This window comes from Protobothrops mucrosquamatus, unplaced genomic scaffold (assembly GCF_001527695.2).
Source record: "Protobothrops mucrosquamatus isolate PMUCROS unplaced genomic scaffold, P.Mucros_1.0 scaffold2297, whole genome shotgun sequence".
Classification (NCBI taxonomy): Eukaryota; Metazoa; Chordata; class Lepidosauria; order Squamata; family Viperidae; genus Protobothrops; species Protobothrops mucrosquamatus.
Window position 1 is genome coordinate 60,170 of NW_015388383.1, and position 19,345 is coordinate 79,514.

A 19,345-nucleotide genomic window follows, 5' to 3' on the forward strand; every position below is an offset into this window, starting at 1 on the left:
ATGTAACTTGATGAATCAGAAATGCTGCTGTTCCTTATACCACAGCCTTTTAAATTAGAGCCAGGAAGGAGCTAAGCTCCACAACCAAAAGCTTTGTCCTTGGCTCCTGGCAGTCTCGAGTCTGCCCCCAAATGCTGGATCCGATGCCTAGGAGACCAGCACGCCCTCCCTGTTTCCAGCAAAGAAGCTCCTTTGCCCAAGATACAAAATGTACTGGAAGTACACAGCTTTCAAAACAGTAAGCTTGGATGACTGCCAACTGTTTCCAAATGTCTTTCAGTGAAGAAACACTCCTGATTCTATTCATAGTGTCCCAACCCTAGAAGAATTCCCTCCAAGGAACATCTAGGGGCTAGCTTAGCCCACCTGCAGGGAAGCAGAACCACCCAGCTGCTTTGTCCTCCCTTCCTCCAGTAGCCTAAAACTACTTTTCTCAACCAGACACTCTCCAGATGGGTTGGGACATCAACTCTCATAACATGCAACCAATGGAGGGCATCTGAGTGGGGGAAATTAATGGAAAACAAAGCATAGATTTTATTTATTTAGCCTATAGGCATCTACAGAGGTCATGCAATCATGCAATCATGCAATCACTGATATACATATATAAGTTTAAATAAAGTATCAGGATGGATGGATGGATGGATGGATGGATGGATGGATGAACGGACGGACGGACAGACGGACGGACGGACGGACGGACGGACGGACAGACAGACAGACAGACAGACAGACAGACAGACAGATAGATAGATAGATAGATAGATAGATAGATAGATGCTGTATCTAGCTATCTCTATATCTATCTATCTTTCTATCTTCTATCTTGCTAGATAGCTGTCTAGCTATCTAGTTAAATATAGATAGATAGATAGATAGATAGATAGATAGATAGATAGATAGATAGATAGATAGATAGATAGATACCCTCTTCCAGCTGAGACCCCTGAATGCCCTTCATCCTTTCATAGCAGCCTTTCTCTCTGAGGTCTTTCCTATAGGGACAAAGAAGAAATTTGCCACCAATTCCTTGGAGAGTGAGATTGACTGTGTCTCAGGTAAAAGCCGCACACCAATTCCACCAGAGTCCATTTCTTCTAATTCTTAACACCTGTAGAAAATAGTATTTTCTGGAAAGATGAATCTTGAATAAAAGATTCATGTCTTAGAATGCTCAGTGTTTTTGAATATGTATGAGAAATGATTGCCTCCTATATAGTAGGAGATTGTGTTGAAATAGATTTGGATTGGGAAAGTTACTCACAAAAGCGTGCAACTTATTAGGGACGTATGTACAAGATACTTAATCATGAGCTGGGGGATAGAATCGAAGGTAGTAAGGCAAAGAACAGTGAGATTTAACAAATAAGCTTTAAAAATGGTTTTTAACCCCCATGCGCTCACTATTCCTTTCCTTCTGTGATAAAAATCTTATACTTTGAGCTTATAAATACGACCCAGCTTTTTCCCTGATTCTATATACCAGTGGTGGCGAACCTATGGCATGGGTGCCAGAGGCGGCACTCAGAGCCCTCTCTGTGGGCACACGCACCGTTGCCCCAGTCCTAGGCCTTCAGCTGGTTTTATAAAACCTTTTTGCTTTAGCTCTCTGCCGCCGTGTGCAAAAAAACCCAACAACGGTTCAATCAGTCAATTTCAACTTCTTGTGGGAAAAAAAATCTTGCAAAGTTGGAATTGATTGATTGAACTTTTTAGTCCCACCCAGTCTGCCGTTACCACCGCAGCCATGCTCACCCAATGGGCCACGGCCAGCCAACGGGCCACACCCACCCGGCACTCGACGATGCATAAGTGGGTTTTGGGTTGCAGTTTGGGCACTCGGTCTCTAAAAGGTTCGCCATCACTGCTATATACCTACGCCACTTGATTTTTAGCTGAATGGCAGGAAGAAAAAAAATCTATTAATAAATAATTCAATAGGATTTAAATTAGAGAGAAGCAGGTGTTAACAGACAGATAGCAGAGCATTGACTGGTATGTCATTTAACACTTCCTAGCAAGAGTAGAAAGACAACTGGTGATGCTACACAGGAGACAGGATCAACTACTAGTTGAAGTTAAAACAGTTTGAGAGTACTTCTGGCTTGGTTATGCACTCACCAATAAATTAAAAAATATATATTTCTAAAGGTAGAAGGATTTGTATAGTAAAGCCCTTTTTCCTGTTAGATTTATGGAACTCATGATATAGCCTGGAAATATGGTTTAATGCAGCTGATAAAAAGCATCATAGCTAACCGATCAGGGCTCTCCAAATGGAATAATAAAAAAGGCAACATGGCAGCCGCGATGCCCATAAAAACAGGTAAAGCTTCAATTACACAATTACATATTTATTTATTTTTAACCATGCCCCCTGGACAACCCTGTGCAATAATTGATTCTGCTTTTGGATGGTCTAATTTTTGAGGAGGCTTGGAATAAAATTGCATACTCCAATAACACAGTTGCATACTTTCCCTCTTTAAGGCAACATTATATATTTTCTCCATTGTACATTTCTGTGAGTTCTACAAACATATAACTTGAGAGTTTTTATGAAAGAAACCTGGTACTATGTCTGCAGTGACTATAAAATTCAAGTCATACAAGCTGAAATATCAAGGCGGTGCACTGGTGTATATCTCTTCTCATTCCTGGTGATAAGTATCATACAGCTTGTTAATAAAAATAAAATATTTGTCTAATTTGTAGAATCCCAAGGCTACTATTGGCCAGCAAGGAACACATGCATTATTATTCCTTAAAAGTGCCCATCTCATCCTTATAATCTATTAGTTATAATGTAATCAACACTGCCCTTGATTAATATTCTACGTATGGCCAGTCTAGCATTGTGGTGCTTGTTCTCGGCATTTCTTGGTGAAAGAGACCAATGATTCATTATAAGCTGCTAACTTTGGACTAACAAACAGTGGTTTGAACCCTCTCTGGCCTCTTCATTTCCTTTGTGTGTTATTTTGACCACAACACTGTCAATCTTCCATAACTAGGTTATGGAGCACAGTGGCTTGAATGGTTGAAACGTTAGGCAGGAAGTTAGCAAGCCCACGTTCAAGATCCATGAGTTGCTGTGGGGCAGGGTTGAGTTCTCGTCCTTCACTCCAGCTCCTGCTGGGGACAGGAAAAGAGCCCGCAACTGGGTGTCCCCAGGACAACGGTGATGTCATCAGCTAATCCTTTCAACCCGGAAGCGTCTCAGTGTTTCTGACACAAGTGCAATGTAAACAAACAAACAAACAAAATAACCAGGTAAAGCAAAGGGGTAGGTCTCTCTGCATGTGAAGAAGGTAGATCTCTCTTCAAGATCCTTTTGAAACAGACATTGTTATATCCAATACACTGTTCATTGTTGTATTTTCATGTTCCTGTCAAGGATGAAACTTTGGCAGCTATGTGCCTCTGTGTTTCAATTTGCCTTTAGCTTAAGGGGGAGAGAGCAGACAAAGTGGACTTGTTGATATGAATTACGTAAGATGTTGGGGGTTTGGCTGGGAAAACTATTGTTTAAGTCTATGAATTGGTATGGGAACCTCAGAGTTAGTTTTGCTTCAACATCACCAAGCAGTGTATTCAATAAACAGTATGATTTTCAGAAACAGGATGAACCTGGAGTTTTATTTGGATTCTTGAGCTGGATGTTGACAATTCCAGTGGTGGAATATGAATATAGGAGCAATGTTTGCTGAGGTTACCTACAAACATGGCAGGATAAATGGATGGCCATATACGTCTAAGAAAATAAATATAAAAAAGCCAAGGTTGAGAATGTGGGAAAGTTTTTGGAAATGTGTGCATACCAGTGAATAATTGAAAGCTAAAGATGTCCTCAAGCTGAACTGAACTCTGGTAAGTTCATCCATTCAGGGATGTGTGTGTGTGGGGGGGGTTGCTTGTGAGAGAGTGGACATAAATGACTTGCCATTACTTTAGTATATTTTTAAAGTTCCCAATCTGGCACCTAGCTGTCCTTACCTGATCTCAAAAAGCTATCCGGGGTGAAACCTATTAGTTGAATGTCCTACCTCTAGAGATTGTTTTGTTTTCTTCTAAGAAAAGCTCCAAATAGGTCTGAATAAAAGAAAAGCAACATGAATGAGAGGACACTGCTCTGATTTGCTTTTCCTCCACTGTTTGACATTATTTGTTCTCATCCCAATTGCTTTTGTTCCTGTGCTTCTCCCTAATCTGTGCCCCTTCCACATGGGTGCTTTTACAGAAAGGAAAAAAGGAGACCTCCTCAGAAACTTCCCATGATGCAACAAGGAAGTCAATTTAAATCAGAAATGTGGGTTTCTGCTCATTTTTATTTTAACCATGTCGTTCCTGAGCATAGGATTTTCTTCTGTTTGCCCTGAATTGAGAATGCAAGATAGAACAATAGAAGTTTGGGTGTCGATAGATCTGATGACCTTGGAATTAACTGAGTCCTCTCCATGCTATGTACGTAGTTCTTAGTTTAGGACTTGATGGTCCCCCAAATGATCCATATTTCTATCTGCTCCATATTGCTCCTCGGGCAGCTGAAACTGTTCCAAAAATGACACATATGACATTCAATGCGTTTTTGGTCTCAACCTTGTGGTCACGTGGATGTATCCTGGTTTCTTGACTCTCCCTCCATTGTAGGGATATACAGATAGTCCTTGATGCGCGACCACAATGGAGCAACAATTTCTGCTGTTAAGTGAAATATTTGTTCCGTGAGTTTTGACCCGATTTACAACCTTTCTTGCCGCAGTTGTTAAGTGAATCACTGCAGTTGTTAATTTAGAAACACGGTTATTAAGTGAATCTGCCTTCCCCATTGACTTTGCTTGCAGGAAGGTCACCAGAGGGGAACAAATGACCCCAGGACACTTGCAACCGTCATAAATGTGAGCCAGTTGCCAAGCGTCTGAATTTTGATCACGTGACCATGGGGGAATGCTGCAATGGTTGTAAGTGTGAAAAATGGTCATAAGTCCCTTTTTTCAGTGCCATTGCAACTTCAACTGTTGTAAGTCAAGGATTATCAGCATCCTGTGTTCCTGATTCCATCTATAGAAACAGAGTCTTAGAAGTCAATCCTTCTGAAACCTCAAGAGATCCGTTCTAAACGATGCTGGACTGAAGAGCTGACCTAAAACAACAGAAGTTGTTCCTCTGGATGAGTTTTGCCTAATATCAAAAATTTTAGGGCAACCTTTCCAGTCCTGCAGTAATCAGCAAATCAGAATTGACACTTATCATGGTTTCTGTACTTTCAATTAAAGGTTTCCTCCTTTTCACCTCCACCTCTAACTTCTTCAGTTTAGTGTTCAAAGTGAAAGGTTTCTTTAATTAGATCCATATATATATATATGTGGTGTCAAGTAAAATGGAATCAACTTCAAAGACCCATAAGTGCCTCTTACATTTCAGATGATATCAGCAGAAGCATGGTGAGAGCCATCTTCTGAAAAAGAGACTCAGCAGGTGGTGGGGATGGAGAATAGATTTCAGAAGCCGTTCTTAATTTAGTTTGAAGGGCATTCATCCACTGTTGACTTTTCCGGCAAGACACATGAAGTGTAATCCAGCTCAATCTTTACCAAAGCCCAGTGCTCTTTTGCTAAAAAAAAAAAAAAAAAAAAAAGTGCCGGAACTCACACACGTCATACAACCCGCCTTGTCTACCCTACAAGGTTCCATCCAAAAAAGGTGCCGGAACTCCATTCTGGGTGTTCTATGAGAAAAAAAAAGCCCTGCCAAGCCTATTGAAATGAATGAGAGCTTCAAAAAAAGCATGTATACAAGTTGGTATTTCCAAACAACATAGAAAGATTCCAGGCATATAGAATCTTGGGGGTCCTGGGTGGAGGATGCAAAACCTCTGAGCAAATGTCTTCTTTTGACCACCTTCTTGTCATACTTGTCCATCTGTTTGTTATCGTTCTGACACTAGCCTAAATGTCAGTGAACTCATTCTTTTATACAAAAGGACGCTTCCAAGCCAACACTGTGACACTGTCAGGGCATTTCACAGTTTCACTTTCCTGGGTGCTAAGGAAAGGAAAGGAAAGGTCAGCCATGTTATATCTCCAACTCTCTTTAGATTATATCAATCCCAGAAGCTAAGAAAGTGAGTTCTGGCAAGCGCCTGAACAGGGTTTAAATTATGTTGCATTTAGGCACAGTGAATTAATTGGTTGTGCAGCACCCATCAGCACAATCTAGCGTTCAGCCCTTCTGGCTCTTTGCTTGCAGGGTCTCATTAAGGCCTCTGCTCGGGAGCTGTAGAAACCCCCGTTAATTAGCCAGTTACATTACCAGCCCTGGAATGAAATGTATAGTCTATAATTAAACAAGCATGCTGTAATGAACACACTATGCAATGCCAAATGTACCCTATGGCATTCATTAGTGTTTACACTCGAGTGTGCTCATGACTGCAACCTAAACCTTTATTTTCTATTGAATTTAATTAATTATCCAACGACTTGGTAGATCTCGTCCTTGCTCTTTTTCTCCTTTGTATCAATAACACAGATCCTTAAGCCCATCTAGTAATGTTCACACAACAAAAGCTCTATTCATCCAATATTGGTCTTGGTAAGCTTCTAGTTAAATTGGTGCTATGATTTTTAAATGAAATATGCACAGTGTGGTACTCCAGTTTTATGTTTGGAGCTACACTAAGATCAAAAGATGTACACTTACAGGATAGAAGTGTGCTGGGTCCTCACAACTCAATCCTCTTTTCCCAGTGAGTTGTCTTCTGGGTATGTTGGACTGCAACTCCGTCATCCTCATTCAGCATAGTCTTTCTAATCAGGGAGCTTTTGATTATAAACTTATCAGTTCTGGATATTCTCTTGGCTAGCACCATGAAAGCATGTTTAGCGACTTCAAATGAGTCAGCAATAGCAACAGCACTTGGATTTATATGCTGCCCCATAGATTTTACAGCCCTCTCTAAGTGGTTTACAGAGTCAGCCTATTGCCTCCAACAATCTGGATCCTCATTTTACCCACCTGGGAAGGATGGAAGGCTGAGTCAACCTTGAGACAGTCAGGATCGAACTCCAGACTGTGGGCAGAGTTTGCCTGCAATATTTCATTCTAACCATTGCGCCACCAGAGCTCCTGTTTAATATTGGTTATATTTCTGTTTCTTTTCCTCCATTAGAGCTGATAGATGGAGTCAATATCACCAGTCCGGTATTACTCATTCATGGTACAGTTGGCAAGCCCGCCCTGCTCTCTGTGAAATACACCAGCACAAGCCATGACAAGCCTGTGATCAAATGGCAAGTGAAACGCAACAAGGCGGTGACGGTGGTCCAGTCCATCGGCACAGGGATAATTGGGAACCTGCGCCCAGAGTATAGAGATCGGATAAGAATCTTCGAGAATGGTTCTCTACTGATCAATGAGTTGCAGTTATCTGATGAAGGGACCTACGAGGTGGAAATTTCCATCACAGATGATACTTTTACAGGCGAGATGAACATTAATCTTACAGTGGATGGTAGGTTGGTCTTAGAAAAAAAATGATTTATTGATTTATTGATTTTTATTTACCTCACGTACATATTAGTTAGCGTTAATATTCCTTGGCCCAAACAACACATCAATTCATTTGTTTATTTATTAGATTCTTGTCATGCCGTTATTACTTAATAGGCAACTCAAGGCGGTGAACATACCTAATACTCCTTCCTCCTCCTGTTTTCTCCAAAACAACAATCCTCTGAGGTGGGTTGGATTGAGAGAGAACAGTCTAGGTAACTGATGATGTTACCTACTTGGGTAATGAAATGTCTGCAAGAAAACAACTGAGCTCAAAGAACACCAAAGGCTCCTCATTTCATACCTGAGCTACAAATATTCTCCCTTATTGAGAGAGGATGAATAGAATAGAATAGAATAGAATAGAATAGAATAGAATAGAATAGAATAGAATAGAATAGAGCTGGAAGGGATCTTGGAGGTCTTCTAGTCCAGCCCCCTGCTCAAGCAGGAGAGCCTATACCAGTGATGGCGAACCTTTTAGAGACCGAGTGCCCAAACTGCAACCCAAAACCCACTTATGTATCGTCGGGTGCCGGGTGGCCGTGGCCAATTGGTGGGTGTGGTCCATTGGGTGGGTGTGGCCCATCGGGTGGGTGTGGCTGCGGTGGTAATGGCAGGCTGGGTGGCACTAAAAAGTTCAATCAATCAATTCCAACTTTGCGAGATCTTTTTTTTCCCCGCGAGAAGTTGAAATTTAGGCAGAGGCCTAAAGCAAAAAGATTTTATAAAACCCAGCTGAAGGCCTAGGACTGGGGTGACGGCGCATGTGCCCACAGAGAGGGCTCTGCGTGCCACCTCTGGCACCCATGCCATAGGTTTGCCACCATGGGCCTATGCCATCTCAGACAAGTGACTGTCCAATCTCTTCTTAAAAACCTCCAGTGATGGAGCACCCATGATTTCTGAGGACAAGCTGTTCCACTGGTTAACCAGAGTCAAGATCAAAGTGGCAGGTAGTCCCTCAAATAACTAGCTCCTATGCCATGTATGGCTTTATAGGTAACAGCCACACCTTGAATCACAACCAGAATCAGTGCAGCTTGCGAAGTGGAGGTGTTATACGGGCTTATTAAGAAACTATATATCCATCACTGTTGGTGCTGCTGCTTTCTGGACCCATGTAGAACGCATTGCAGTAATCAAATGATGAGGGCATGACTGACTGTCTGATTGAATAGTTTCTTCCTTGGTGCATATGGAGTCGGTGAGTAATGGACCGTAGGTTTGACTCAGATTGCTGAACCATTACTGGAAAGTTATTTAAATCTTCAGAAAGTAGAAATGTAAGAAACTTCAAGAAATTCTATCATGATTGTGTTGGGTATAAGTCAAGGTAAACAGGCTTTCAAGATTTTGCTGACGTACTCTAACTACATTAAAGTGCATCGTAAAACTCCTACAAATTCCATGTCCTGACCTGGCCTATCTCAAAGAGCTGACAAGGAAATGAAACCTTCATCCACATCACCATATCAGTTCAGTTCAGTACTGACATAACCTCCACTTGCAAGTCCTTAAATTAGAGCCTTCCATCATCGGAGTTGCATGGTTAGAGATTATGCTAACAAGTGCTTTCCGAATATTCATTTGAGGAACTGGTACATTGAAAATATAATGAACATTATTTCCACCACTGGCCAGGTGAGAGAAAGGTTGGAAATGCCAGATTACTTTGTCTCATAGATTAGATCCTGCAGCTGACTTGGGTTTAACTGTAAAAAAACTCCACGTGGCATCCCTTTCTGCTCAGCAGTCTATATACAATCAAGGTCAATTAAACAATGGCTTTGTGAATTATTGTTTTTCTCTTTGAGATGGGTGAAGAATCTATAAGAGAAGCAGAACAGCCTGAATAATTCCACTAAATGCGTTTCCCATCAACCCTCTTCCTTGTCCATTATTGTGTCTTCAAGACCAATGAGATGCCATTTTTTTTCTTCGTTGATTCTAGTTCCGGTTTCAAGGCCCCACGTTGCCTTGGCCTCCTCAACTGTGCTGGAGCTGAGTGAATATTTCTCTCTCAACTGTTCCCACGCGAATGGCACTAAGCCCATCTATACATGGATGAAGGACAACAGGCCTCTTATCAATGACTCTCGGCTGATCCTCTCCCATGATCAGAAAACCCTCACCATCACTAGAGTCCTGATGTCCGATGACGACACTTACAGTTGCCTGGTAGAGAACCCCATTAGCAAAGGACAAAGTGTTCCTGTAAAACTGACGGTGTACAGTAAGTGTGGGATTCACAAATCCATACACCTGTCTGTAGTACCAAATCTTGAATGTTTACTATTTTATTCTTGTTTTTAATTGTTTTTATGATAATATTTATATATAATTTTTATGTTTTATGTTTATTTGTTCACTGCCCAGAGTCACTCTGTGAGAAAGATGGGCAGTAGATAAATGTTACAAAGAAAATATTTTTTTAGAATTCTTTTTTAAATAAGTTTTATGCTAAAATAAAAATGAAAAAAAATTAGAAGAAGAAAAGGAAGAAAAGAGCAATGAGAGAAATAAGGAATGACTTCCAACTTTCTTTGGTGCAGTAGACTACAAAAAATAATACAACCTCAGCCTTTTGTTACATTTCACAACATTTCAAGCCATTTCTGTAATTATAAAATCATTCTAATCACCAACAACTAAAATCAAAGTTTCATTGTTTTCAGTTCTGAGAAAAGTCCAGAAGCATTTTCCTAGTTGAAACAAAGCCAGATAAATTCTTTTCTTTAATTAAAGCAGTCAATTTCACCATCTCTGCTATCTCCATCACCTTTACCATCCACTCTTCATTGTGGGAATTAGAGTCTTTCCATCTTCATGCATATAAGATTCTTGCTGCTGTCAACATAAATGTTTAGAAAGAAATATAAAGAAAAAGATAATAATCATGGTGCTGATAATAAGGGCTTGGAAAGTTGGCTAGCTATTCTGGCAAACTCAGATTAATACAGTGTTCCCTCTTAATGATACTTCAGATTTGGGTTGTGTCTTCTGTTTGTTGCTTTCCTCCTCAGCCAGGCCTTTTGAATTGAAGTAATGATGATTAGTTAAGTGCTGTTTATTGTTTTGAACTAGAGTCTGACTGTTTAATAGCTCTGTGTCAGTCTCGTTTTTATGTGTATATTTTGATCTGTTTGCTACTTGGAAAGCCTTTGAAAAGACTTTTGCAAATTGAAAATAATAGGTTAATGAGAAAGGAGATGCCGTAGGAAAATATTATAGTGGGATATAAATCTAAAGAGTAAAACAGGGAAAAAATTGAGTTTGAAATCAGTTTTGACATTAGCAAAGAGCTTTGATACTATTGCCAATTAAACAACAGTGTCTGCCTGATCAAGAGAAATCAAGGTTGACTCAAGGAAGAATTTATTATATTGCTCACTTTGCCTTCTGCTTCTAACCCAAAGGTGGTTTTTCAAACAGCAACTGGACTTTTCTTTGTTTTTTTCCCCCTTGAAGATGTTTCGCCCCTCATCCAAGAAGCTTCTTCAGAGTCCAGTTGCCTTTTGAAAAAGCACCTTTGGGACAACCATGACCTGGATGACTGAGAATCTCCATAGACCTCTTCTCCTCACTTACATCCCATGACCATTCCTACATTGTGTTGCTTTGTGTAGTAGGAGGAGCACTTGAAATCTATAGATACCTGTACAGAAGAGAATCTCTGTTAGATTTTCATAACTTGGTTATTGCATCCTACATCAAGTTCCAGTACTTCATGCAGTGTCTGTTTCCTGACTATCTCAAAGAGTTCATACAAGGATTTGATGGTTGCATTTGCATTATGGCATCCCTGAACGGGTACCATCTTGTTGGCATCCTCCTGATTTGCTACATTCATTGCAGCGTCCATGAACAAGTGGCCCACTCAGCTTTCCACAACTTTCTTTTCCTATTCTTCCCCCCAGGTACCTCTTATTCCCCCTACACAAAAATGTGGAATAATATCTTTAAAGCAAAACATTCTTTTGGTTCAGAAACTTGACCTAACCCAGGCATGACCCCTCCCCCTTGACAGTATCCTACAAAGGAAAAGGGGAGCTCAGAAGAATGGAGATGTTTTGCTGGCTTCTAAGCTGGAGTTGGCAGGTAATGCCAAAGAAGGCAGCCAAGTCTCCATGGATTCTCTAAAACAAGAGTGTGAAATATTGCCTCTAAATAAAACTCAGGAGGTAGTTATAAATCAAGGGTAAGGCCGGAGTTGTACAGACTGTAGCCAGATGGCCCCGGATGGTGCACATTGCAAAATGTCTTTCTCTGAATTTTGCATGGTGTGAACTTCCAGTTCTTGAAGGAAACACATTATTTTTGGCAGACTATATCCCTTGCCATGTAATATTAAGGTGCTAAGGCACTACTTTGGAAGAATAGCAGCTTATAATAGTCATGGGAAGGAAGGAAGGAANGAGAGAGAGAGGAAGGAAAGAAGGAAGGAAGGTGGAGGAAGGAAAGAAAGAAAGAAAAGAAAAAAAGAAAGAAAGAAAGGTCAGTCAACAAGATGGCCAACAGAAAGCAGGAAGGAGGGAAGGAAGGAAGGAGGGAGGGAAGAAGGAAGGAAGGAAGGAAGGAAGGAAGGAAGGAAGGAAGGAAGGAAGGAAGGAAGGAGGGAGGGAGGGAGGGAGGGAGGAAGGAAGGAAGTTATTGATTTTAGTTTTCAGGGGTTCCAGCCTGCTAGTTATATAAGTGTACGTACAATATGTATACAAGTGTAAAAGCAGAAGCTTTCATCAAACATCTTCCTGATAATTTTCCCTTTTCCCTCAGAGATCAGAAATTCAGCATAAGGCCACAACCTTTTAGTTTAACCCTTTAGGCCAATCTCAAGTGTTACTCTTTTCATTTAATTAATCACATTTCTAATTCAACTTTTGTCTTTTCACAGGAAGGAGCTCCCTCTATATAATCCTGTCCACCGGGGGAATTTTCCTTCTGGGTACCTTAGTGACTGTCTGTGCCTGCTGGAAACCATCCAAGAAGTATGAACTCGAATGCATATAACTTAAACATAATGTCCCTATTGGGAAATATAGACCTGGGCATTATCTACAATTACCAACGTCCTCAAATTTTTCCCAAATGAAATGAAACACATTTTAAGACGAGCCATCTTCTAACAGCAGATGGTTTAATTTTTTTTTCTTTATTGTAACCTTGGTAAAAGCCTGCTGGCTCTGGTGCTGGGGTGTTATCCAAGCCAGGCCAGTTCTACATTCACTTGAGCTGATCTGAAATAACCCTACTTTTCAAAATGATGTCCATCCTGTTGAAATGCACCCTTTGCTCTGTTTTTCCCAGCAAAATCGCGAAGGGAAATTATGGATTTACCTTGGAACAATACTTAATTAAGGAAGCGTGCTTTTAGAAGGCATTTAGCAGTGCAGTCCAAGGTATATTTAATAAGTCAATCCTATGAATCATGTTGAAGGATCAGCCAAACAAGAGAAACAAAATAGGGGTTCAGAGATCCATTTTGCAAAACAGTTTTTTTATTTAAAAAAATGAAAGTCATTTTCACCATTACTTGCTAGCTTTGTCACTTCTCATTGCTTATATCTCTTCAGCAGCTGCAAAAATGTACAGCCCGGTGCTTTACAAGGTTATACATGTAACTGGAACAAACCTCAGATCCTGAAGTGGAAAAGAATAATTTAGCCCAAGTCTTCCTTCTCCCTGGATTAGAGTAGATGGATGTGAAACTGCTTCCTGATAATGCACACTAGTGAAATTCTGGATCAAATCAAATCCTTTGATGATGATCAAAGATCAGAGCTCTGTGTAATAGTATTTCAGTTAATGAGAAGTAGCCTAAATTTTCCAAATAGGAATTGTAAATGAAATCAAAGTTAGCTGAAGAAATCAGCAGTTCTCATGTCTTCATTACAACTGGACAATAAATGGCAACATTCCTTTGTTATATCTTGATCGGTGTCCGACAGCAGCAGTGTAAAACCCCTCTCTTTTGTAGGATCGGTGAGGGTGCTAAACAGGGTTCTGGAGAATCTCTATAATAATCACAAACAAGGATCACATACTGAACTGCCTTGTTTCTCCAGAGTTTCTCCAGGCATAGGGATTTTGTTATGAACTCCACAATCAACTTATTTCTTCAAAACTCTGGAGAATGGCAAAGCATGATAGATCAGACCCATCCTTGGCTCCTCTGGGGTAGATTGTTAGTTTCTGCATCATTGCAAGTGCTGAGATTAATAATGTTTGAGTTGTCCTTAATAAGAATCCATAGTTCTTATAGCTCAATTCCAACAATTTTAGCTTAATGAGACCTTCTTCATGAGCCTCCAAAAAAGTTGGTTAAGGGCTGTTACACAAAAGGTAAGACCTTTGGCTCTCTGCACCCTGCACCATGATTTATTTTTTTCATTTTTCTCCAGTATTTTGTTAGCAGATATATCAGCAGATACTGGGAACTAGTGGAAAACATATATGAGAGACTGGATGAGAGAGTTTCTTAATTTCCCCCCCTCATGTTAGTTGGTCTTTCTGGTTGGTGGAACATTGAGCAAACCTGGGTAGAAGGCAGCATATAATAAGTCAGGCATTTTCCACCTATCATCGTGGGACATATTTTGATCAGCTTTGTTGGAAGCTGAACTGCCAGTTGTCCATTGTATGTGGTATCTCATCCCTAGGATGTCAAGATGGCTTTACCATAACCAAGCAAAATCACTAAGGCAAGCTCTTGGGTTCTCTTTCATTACAGGAACAAAAAGAAACTAGAGAAGCAAAGTTCCTCAGAATATCTGGACCAGAATGAAGAACACTTCAAACATGATGGTAAAATAATTCACCCCATCCCAGACTGTTATCTCTCTATAATGCTTTCCAGATGTGCGGGATCACAATATCCAGAATTTCTAGTCAGTGTATTATTGACAACCCATCTTACTAAGGTCAGGCTGGGCCCCAAGTTGTGACAAGGATTCGTAGTTTACAGAACTTTTCAGTGAAGTTTACACAAATGTATAGTGGATGGTTCTTATCAATGAGAATGAAAAATGGAACCTTGCTTTAATTTGGAAACACTGGGTTTATGCTGCTGAAAAAGCAAAGGAAGAGACAGGCTATTTTAGACAAATTCAATTGAAGTAATCCAGTCAAGATCATTAAATTAGGTCAACGAGAGCACCACAAGCCAGCAGAGGTCAAGGCAAGCTACTTGACTGCAAATTCAGTCTTGGTAAGTAGAGGTGCAGATCAGCCACAACCACAGATATATATTAACAGAACTGGACAAAGAGGTCTCAGGAAAGATCTACAACCAACAGAGATCTTAATGCAATCATACAACTTGGTCTTTTAGTAACAAGGTCCTTCAAAGCTACCTATCATTGGCATATTCCCAACTAGTTCACAGGGAGTGTTTTTACACATTAAAAAGACCCTAAAACAATACCAATTTTCATTTTTGCTTTATTATGCAGTTGAGGTCGTTCCTAGAAGCAGTGAACACGAACGCAAGAATCCAGTGGCTTTGTATATCCTGCAGGACAAGGTATATCTCAGGCTTTGTGGTTTGGGGACTGCTTTTAACTCACACCTCAACAGTTAACCTTCATACAGATGGTATAGACAAGCCTACGGAAAGATTCAACATTATAAAGTGATGTCTCCCAGGACTAATGTGAACCTGAAAAAGATTGTGGCTGATCTCTCTTTGCTGTTGGAGGCAACCTTGTTTCCCGTGGAGATTTTAAAGAAGAAATTGGACAACCATTTGTCTGAAATGTTACAGGGTTTCCTGCTTGAGCAGGGGGTTGAATTAAAAGATCTCCAAGGTTCCTTCCAACTCTGATATTCTGTTATTTAATATTCATAATATAACAAACCATTCCCCTATGGTCAACAAATCTGTAATTGGTTTATTTACTTATTTAAAGAACTGATATAACCGCCTGAATCAGCTGGTGATCTCACCTAATAAGCAGCTCAGAACAATCAGTAAAAACAATGGAATAAAAATAAAATATCTTTCCCACTTCCAACCAAACTACTGACATCCTGACAGCCCCATCCTAGCCCAACATTTAGGGGAAAAGCTAGGTTTTCACAGCCTCCTAAAAGGCTAAAAGGGTAAAGGTACCTCAAATCTCAGGTGCAAGATTATTCCAAAGTGCTGGGGTGGCTACAGAGAATCTAACTGTAGATTATGTCTCAAAGATGTTTTTTTTTTTCCAAAAGGCAACTGGACTTTGTTGGTTGTGCTCCCTTTGAAAACATTTCGCTTCTTATCTGAGAAGCTTCTTCAGCTCTCAGTGCACTTCTGTTCAGAACTGAAGAAGCTTCTTGGATGAGAAGTGAAACTTTTTCAAAGCAAAAAAGTCCAGTTGCCACTTGGAAAAAGCACCTTTGGGACCCAGGTGATTGAGAATCTTCACAGACAACTGTAAATTTCCCACACGTGATATTGTAGCAGTAGTTACATACTGCTTTTCCTCTTAAAGGAAGCTAATAGTAAAATTTCAGAGGTTAATTTGGGAGCCTGGATCATAAATGGAATGGGATATGCCAGTGATGGCGAACCTCTTAGAGACCGAGTGCCCAAACTGCAACCCAAAACCCACTTATGCATCGTCGAGTGCCGGGTGGGTGTGGCCCATTGGCTGGGTGTGGCCCATTGGCTGGGCGTGGCCCAATGGATGGGCGTGGCTGCAGTGGTAACGGCAGACTGGGTGAGACTAAAAAGTTCAACCAATCAATTCCAACTTTGCAAGATCTTTTTTTTTCCACGAGAAGTTGAAATTGACTGATTGAACCTTTTTTTTTTTTGCACATGGCAGCGGAGGCCTAAAGTGAAAAGGTTTTATAAAACCCAGCTGAAGGCCTGGGACTGGGGCGACGGCATGCGTGCCCACAGAGAGGGCTCTGAGTGCCGCCTCTGGCACCCGTGCCATAGGTTCGCCACCACTGCGATATGCAATTGCCTAAACACAAATAAATCCCTGAATTCAACCTGCTTTTCTAACAGCGGTCACCATGCATGAGGATCCTTAGAGTCTATTCTTGATTTCTGACTGCCACTTCCTGTATTTTCCCGTTTCTCAAAGGACTCTCCTGAAGCTGAAGTGGAATCCGTGCCTGACTCCAGAGAGGCTGTTCAACCGTCACTACCCAGTTACTCCAGTTCTCCACCTCCTCCTGCAAGATCTCCTGGATTGCCTGTTTGGGCTGCCCGTAGACACCATCGCTCCCCTGTCAGGTCTCCGGTCACTTCCAGAACACAGAGCTCCCCCACCAGGCCTCCCAGCTCACCTGGGCGGGCCCCAAACCCCACTCGCTTGGTTCGGACTGCTGGGCCTCATCTCATCCGAGAGCAGCAGGGGGAACCCAACGCCATGGAAATCAATGCTTAAAGACAGCTGGCAGAGTGTATATATGTGCCTGTGTATATAGAGACAGCTCCCCTTCCTGTGACTGTTTCCAGAGGTAGCAGTAAGTCAACTCTAAGCATTTCTGCACATGCTAATGGGTTTTGCCTAGTAAACGGAAGAAGTCTGGACCCTGCTTGTAGATTAAGAGTGTTTCCACTGATTGCTTGGACTTGCCTTAAGTAATTATGGTAGGTTTGATGCTCCAAGTTCTGCATGTCTCAAAGGGCACTAACTTGCTATCTGTAACATCCGTCAAGCAGCGTACAATTATTGCTTCAGCTTTTTTTTTTTTTAAATTTGCAAAAGTGATGAGGACCATCACTGAGTTGCCATAAAACCTGGTGATTCCATCCAAACTTTGTGAGACTTGTGAATGTATTGCCGACAGGCTGGAGAATTTGGGAGAATTGCACCCAGCAGAAAGAATGGAAACGTAGCAGTGGGCTCGGTGGAGTCAAAGCTTGCCTGAATTTTAACCTCCTCTTTACAAAGGCTTAGAGTCCAGGGCTTTTCACCCATTGTACCACTTTTAGGATATGGCAACATCCAAGTACCACCAGTCGCCTAGAAAGGTGTCAAAAACTTAATGACCCAAAAAAAAAAAAGGAAAAAAGTGATGAAGTACAGGTAGTCCTCAACTTACAACAGTTCACTTAGTGACTGTTCAAAGTTACAATGGCACTGAAAAAAGTGCCTCCCAAGCCACAGCCGAGCAAGACACCTGCGTGCCCGCCCGGCCGCGCTCTTCCTCCTGTCCGAGGTTTTCATTGTTGTGAGCATTTCTGTTGAGGATTGGCAGTGAGGGTGGGATGGGGGGGTGTTTGGTTTTTATTCCCCCCATCTGCTGGGTGGTTGCAGCAGGTTTTGGTCACTTCACATGACCCTGGGACACTGTGACCGTCATAAATATGAATCAGTTGCCAAGCATCTGAATGTAAATCACAAGAGCCTGGAGATGCTGCAACATTCCAGCTGATCGGCGCTTCTTCTGGGCTCAGCAGAAGTGCCAGGATCAGTGCTGCTTCCCAGTTGATCGGTGCTTCTGGGCTCAGCGGAAGCGCCAGGATCAGCGCCGAGCTCCAGCTGGAGCTCGGCGCTGATCCTGATGCTTCTGGTGAGCCCTGACAGCCCTGCAGCTCCAGCCATCTCTCGCTCAGGCTTGTGCGGTGCTGCCACCAGTTCAGCTCATTCCCCTCCCCCGCTACCACTTTTCTAGGATGGTCGCGTACCACCTGCCAGGTGCCAATGTACCACAGGTGGTACCCGTACCACTGGTTGAAAAGCCCTGGCTTAGACTTCCAGGATTGGCCCCGAGGAAGCAAATCAAGCAGAGAATCAAGCATCCTCAGGGAAAGGGTGGGAGGGAGGAACAAGGGATGAAATAATGCAAGACAAACTCTGCCTCTGAGATGTTGCAGAAGAAAGAGCTTGCAACGTTAGAGTGCACGTCTGGAAATTCTCAGCCATCCAGGTCATATTTGTCTCAAAGGTGCTTTTTCAAAAGACAATTGGTTTTTTTTTTAGAAGAAAGAAGAAGAGGTTTTGCTTCTTATCTAAGAAGCTTCATCAGTTTATTGTCAATGGCTCTCAGAGAGAGCGCAAACAATCAAATGACTGCAAAAAATACAATAATTCCACCCCCCCAGATCTTGTCAGAACCTATCCTTCCATCCCCCCACCATCCAGTCACAGCTGCTGAAGCTTCTTGGATAAGAAGCAAAACATTTTCTTCTTCCTCAAAAAAACACAGTCCAATTGCCTTTTGAAAAAGCACCTTTGAGATTACAATGCATGTTGCTGAATTAGTCTGGCATTGTCATGATCAGCACCTGTAACTCTCTGCACACGATGTCAGTATTCACACAGACTCACAGATACACAGACACCCCTGGGGTTGGGTGGGTGGGTGGGTGGAGTTTGTGAAACATGGATGCCTATGAAAGCTAGCCAGGCAGTAATCGATGAAACGTCGTACTCCACAATCAGTTAATTGGCCTTGAAGGTATTTGTATATGCTGCAAATGCTACACAGTTGCTACTTCTAACAGCGAAGAAAATATGGTTGGAGTGCAGTCTTATCTATGTTTATTCATGAGCATGTTGCATTCAATTCAATACATAGTTAAGGAGTCTCAGGATTACAACCATAAATAATTTTCCCTATAAAGGACGTATTTCATCAACTAGATAGCCATCTACTGCAGCCAACATGATGTAGCATTGTGAGATGTCTTAAACATTAACATACGTTTTTCTTCATCTGACCCCTGTTCATAAGGCACATTAAATATATTATAAGCTTTCTTCTTCTTCTTCTTCTTCTTCTTCTTCTTCTTCTTCTTCTTCTTCTTCTTCTTCTTCTTCTTCTTCTTCTTCTTCTTCTTCTTCTT

The 19,345-nt window shown here is 41.5% G+C and overlaps 1 protein-coding gene across 1 annotated transcript in view; it reads left to right on the plus strand.

The window, feature by feature from the left end:
• Positions 1-16,937, plus strand: part of HEPACAM (hepatic and glial cell adhesion molecule) — a 19,957-nt gene extending 3,020 nt beyond the window's left edge. Inside the window, exons 2-7 of the mRNA XM_029285821.1 lie at positions 7,175-7,516; positions 9,512-9,793; positions 12,452-12,545; positions 14,288-14,361; positions 15,009-15,079; positions 16,632-16,937. Coding sequence (XP_029141654.1) covers positions 7,175-7,516; positions 9,512-9,793; positions 12,452-12,545; positions 14,288-14,361; positions 15,009-15,079; positions 16,632-16,937 — 1,169 coding nt within the window. The remainder of the gene's footprint in view (positions 1-7,174; positions 7,517-9,511; positions 9,794-12,451; positions 12,546-14,287; positions 14,362-15,008; positions 15,080-16,631) is intronic.
• Positions 16,938-19,345: the final 2,408 nt, after the last annotated feature.